The sequence below is a fragment of the Adiantum capillus-veneris genome, chromosome 3, assembly GCF_014529385.1.
Source record: "Adiantum capillus-veneris isolate H3 chromosome 3, ASM1452938v2, whole genome shotgun sequence".
Classification (NCBI taxonomy): Eukaryota; Viridiplantae; Streptophyta; class Polypodiopsida; order Polypodiales; family Pteridaceae; genus Adiantum; species Adiantum capillus-veneris.
Window position 1 is genome coordinate 19,834,884 of NC_140933.1, and position 4,169 is coordinate 19,839,052.

Sequence of the window (4,169 nt, forward strand, 5' to 3'; positions counted from 1 at the left end):
AACATCCAAGCACCAAAGCGAAGCTCTCTCTAATTGCAATAGTATTCCTTGCTATTGCTTCTCAATAACTCATTCAAACACTCTCCAACTTCATGCCTTCTCCTCTAAAGCTTGGCAATCAAGGCATTCTAGTTTGAAAGCTTCTGGTTCACATGCAGAAGAAAATCCACAAGAGAATTTGCAGGTTGGCATAAAGCAACATCTATTATGGCCATAGCTCTCATCACTTGTTGTTGAAGTGTGCTTCAATAATTCTTATGAACAAAAGTATTTTTTCGTTGAGAAAAAAATTGAGTTGTTTATCTTGGGTAATTTTGTATCGAGGCAAGATTTCAAGCTTATATGTGTTTGCAAAGAGCCCCAAGGGTATTTCTTAAAATTGTAGACTCTTTGGAGCCACCGAGAACAATATTGATGGGGTGGGATGACAGTCAACTCTCAATCTAAAGCCCCAAATGCCAAAACCAGAATTAAGGCCAGCCCGTGCAAGCATCCGCACATAAGAGCTCACCAATCAGCTATGTGGGCATCATTCCAGAGAGCCGAGAGAACTGGATGAGACACTCACAAGAAGTTTTGGACAGATTCTCACAATATTTCCCACATTGTAACTTACCTCAACATCATGAGCGTCTATGAGGGAGGCGCCGCATACCTAGCTAGGTACGCTTGGGGGCAGGGGACCGCCGGCCCAGTGGGGGGCCGGGGGTCCCGTGCCCCCAATCGTACCTAGCTAGGTATGCGGTGCCTCTCGAGCAGAAGCTCATGATGTTATGCATTGTATGAAAAACACTGAAAAAGACTCCATTTTCCTACACGAGAAAATTTCTAAATCTTCTTGTGACTCCATGCGACGAGTCAGGCAAGGAAGTTGGCTGAGGTAGCACAAGATGTAAAGCCTACCAATCTGCATTGTATTGTATTATGATGCAACCAGGGGTGCGCACACGGTGGGTCAAGATTCAGGGATGAGGGTGTTCGAAGCTGCATCCTGCTAGGGACTTGCAGGCATCACAGAACATGAGATGTATGCTTTGTATAAAAGGTGATTAACTGGAAGATGCAAATAGAAATAGGCCTGGCATAAAGCTCTCTCACCACAGAAGAGGGTATAATCAACATGTTGCAACCGATTAAATTCCAGAGAGGATGCTTATCAAGAACTTTTCGTGCTTTTGTGAGGGCACGAGATTTTCCATACATATTGAGCAAAGCACCACCAAGCACGGCATCTTCCTCCAACGATGCTAACCAACAATCTCATCATGAAATCTCTCACCCACATCACCGTCTTGCGTAAGGCCACAGGCCTGCAAGGTGCAACGGTGGGTGATTGCATATCTGGAGAAAGAACATCGCTTGAGCCTCCAGTGAAAAGAGAATAGTGTGTCCTTGCCACAGCCATGTTCGGCCTGTAATCAATGCGTTCCAAGTGATGACATTCTGGGCAAGAAGCCCATCAAGAACTTCCGTGCTTTCGTGAGGGTACCACGCGCACACACTCACCATTGTACTCTTGGACAAAAAGATGATCAAGATGCTTTCGTAAGGGGACATACATTTTCACCCAAGCAACGCCAAACACATCATGTTTCGCCACAACTCCTGACTAGCAATCTCATCGTGAACTCTCACCCATGTGAAGATCTTGAAGTAAGTCCACATGGCTTGAAGGTAAAAGCATAGGTCATTGCTTTTGAAGAGAAGCCTTCCCGTTGCATCTGATTAAAACAGCCTGGAGCATCCTTGCCACAGTCATGATGGGCATATCCTACAATTGACGCGTTCTAAGAGACAACATTTCGGGACAGAAAAGCTCATCAAGAATTTTCTGTGCTTTTGTAAGGGCACCACATTGGCATACATATCCACCTACACATTGCCAAGCACAACAACAGCCCCGGACTAGAAATCTCATTGTGAATTCTCACCCATGTTATGGTCTTACATAAGGCCGCAAAACTTCAGGGTATCATAAGGAAAGAGGCCTTTCCTTTACCTCCGGTTAAAACAGCCTAGAGCTTCCTTGCCACAACCATGTTAGGCATATCCTACAGTCAACGCACTCCAAGAGACTTGACACTTTGGACAAATAGCTCATAAGCTAATGAAGCAAAGATGGCTTTATGTAGGCTTGATTACTTGCTGGCAACCGTTGAAGTAATTAAATAAACCTTGAAACAAGAACAATCACAAAACTTGTTGAGAAAAAAGGCACGCAAACTCTTTACACAGATAAACTAACGCAAGAGGGGAGAAACTCTTGAACATGATAGAAACAATTTTGATAGACAATCCCAAAAGAACCAAGAGGGAAGGAATTCTTGAACATGGCAGAAACAACTTTGATGACAAATCCCGAAAGAACGTGGAATAGAGGGTATGCAGAAACATTCATTTCATTATAGCAATGGATATGTGCAGATCTACAAGAACATTAAATAAACCTTGAAACAAGGTCAAGCACAACACTCGTTGAGAAAAAAGACACGCAAACTCTTTACATAGATAAACTAACGCTTTCTGTACAAGATATATCGAATGGCTGAAGGTTGCATCTCGCTGATTCATAATTACAAAGGGCATCAGCGAGGCTAGCAATAGGGCTCAAAATCTGTGAGCAAAAGGATAGTACACATGCGCAAATACAAATTGCACTGCTGAAATAATGTTGGTCATTCTGCAGAATACAGGAATTTGGCATGTGAATTGTAGGTAATCTCTCCCTTGTTTTGAAAGAGCTTTCATGCATCCAACAAGTAGCAATGTAGCTTAGCAGCGATGCACCGACAGCCTTCGTATAGAATCTGAGCGCTGTGACACCCCTCGTGTCTTGTGCTTGAAAAATCGCAATGCTCGACTACATGCCAATACAAGAGTCCTGTAAGGTCGCACCGTCAATAAACTTCGACAAACATCAGTCCACGACACAACCTCATTAATGATAATTGCAGCCATCCCTTGATGTTCTACAAAGCTCCGAAACCAGTCCTTTCTAAAGTGGAATTGAGGATCTTTGGTTTCAAGCAAATTAGGCCGAAGATATGCATGCGCCGCACAATTCAACAGTTCATCCTTAAGCTCAATTTTCAATGCTTGTGGTTTCTTCGCATCGGCTGAAGTCCTCACATTTGTAGACATGAGATCTGTCAAGCTCGTATAAGTGTAATCATTCTCATGTGTGGCATGCGCAACATCAACATAAGAGCAATCACTCAATTGAGTTAACAGAGTATTAAGACCGTGCGATTCGACCTTGAGTCCGATGGTCATAACGAGGATTCACCTGCGAGTCATAGCAATCCATTAGAGAATTATAGGATTCGATGGTCATTATGCTGATTCACCTGCGAGTCAAAGCAAAATCTGATAGAGTTACGGGATTGAAGGAGACGGTAGCAAAATCTCAAAGCAAGTTGTTGGATAGATTACTGAGGATGCAAAACACAAACAATCGAGTACTATGACTGGAATAAACAATTGGACTGCAAACGATAATTGCACTAAAATACACAAAGATTTGAATAGATAGAGGAGGGCTCGAAACATACCTGGACAGAAGATCGTATTGTGCCTTCTTGGAGAGTTGTAATGAAGATACCCTGCTGATCTTAAAGTACAGAAATGTCTTATTCTTGGTCGTATCGTCTGATGAGCGCAAGATCGCCGTGCTGCTTGAGAATGTACGAGATGATCTTACTGTTCCTCGTATAAAAGAAGCGAGTCTTACTTTAGATTATTAAACAAAACTACTCCTTGTTCATAGCAACTGCTATTTTGGAATTTGAGACTTTTCAAATTGCTTATTTCTTTGTGAAGTCTTCAAATAGCTATGAACCTTTACCTTTCAAAAAACCCTCAATGAAATTGAACAATTGACTTAGTGTTTAGAGAAAATAATAAGTTCAGGGGATACATGATGATGGTGTAAAGCGTAACTACGAGTGTTCCATCGATGCGAGATCGTCATCCTTCTACTACTCTCCCCTTAATGGCTGAAAAATGTTGACCGTAGAACTTGCATTTTTTTTTTTAAGGTGGTTTAAGCACCCCTCACATTATTGAAACTCTTTTTTACTTGTTACAAGCGTTTTCCTCAACATAAAGATTGTTTTCTACTTGTTGGCTTCAACGGGCAAGTTGGTAAAAGGCCGAAAGCGTACAGAAAG

The 4,169-nt window shown here is 42.3% G+C and overlaps 1 protein-coding gene across 2 annotated transcripts; it reads right to left on the reverse strand.

The window, feature by feature from the left end:
- Positions 1 to 2,475: 2,475 nt before the first annotated feature.
- LOC147460571 (uncharacterized) lies at positions 2,476 to 3,772 on the reverse strand. 2 transcript variants are annotated; one of them, XM_086508031.1, is made up of 2 exons: positions 3,552 to 3,772; positions 2,476 to 3,347 (listed from the first exon to the last, which is right to left on the reverse strand). In XM_086508031.1, exon 2 carries the CDS (start codon positions 3,271 to 3,273, stop codon positions 2,773 to 2,775), a length of 501 nt encoding a protein of 166 aa, XP_086364157.1. In that variant the 5' UTR covers positions 3,274 to 3,347; positions 3,552 to 3,772; the 3' UTR covers positions 2,476 to 2,772. The 2 variants fall into 2 exon arrangements, with proteins under 2 accessions (XP_086364157.1, XP_086364158.1); XM_086508032.1 differs by having other exon boundaries at positions 2,476 to 3,286; positions 3,552 to 3,770.
- Between the last annotated feature and the right edge of the window lie 397 nt (positions 3,773 to 4,169).

Coding starts and splice junctions, on each gene's coding strand:
- LOC147460571 (XM_086508031.1), bottom strand. CDS start 3,273: ATGACCATCGGACTCAAGGTCGAATCGCACGGTCTTAATACTCTGTTA.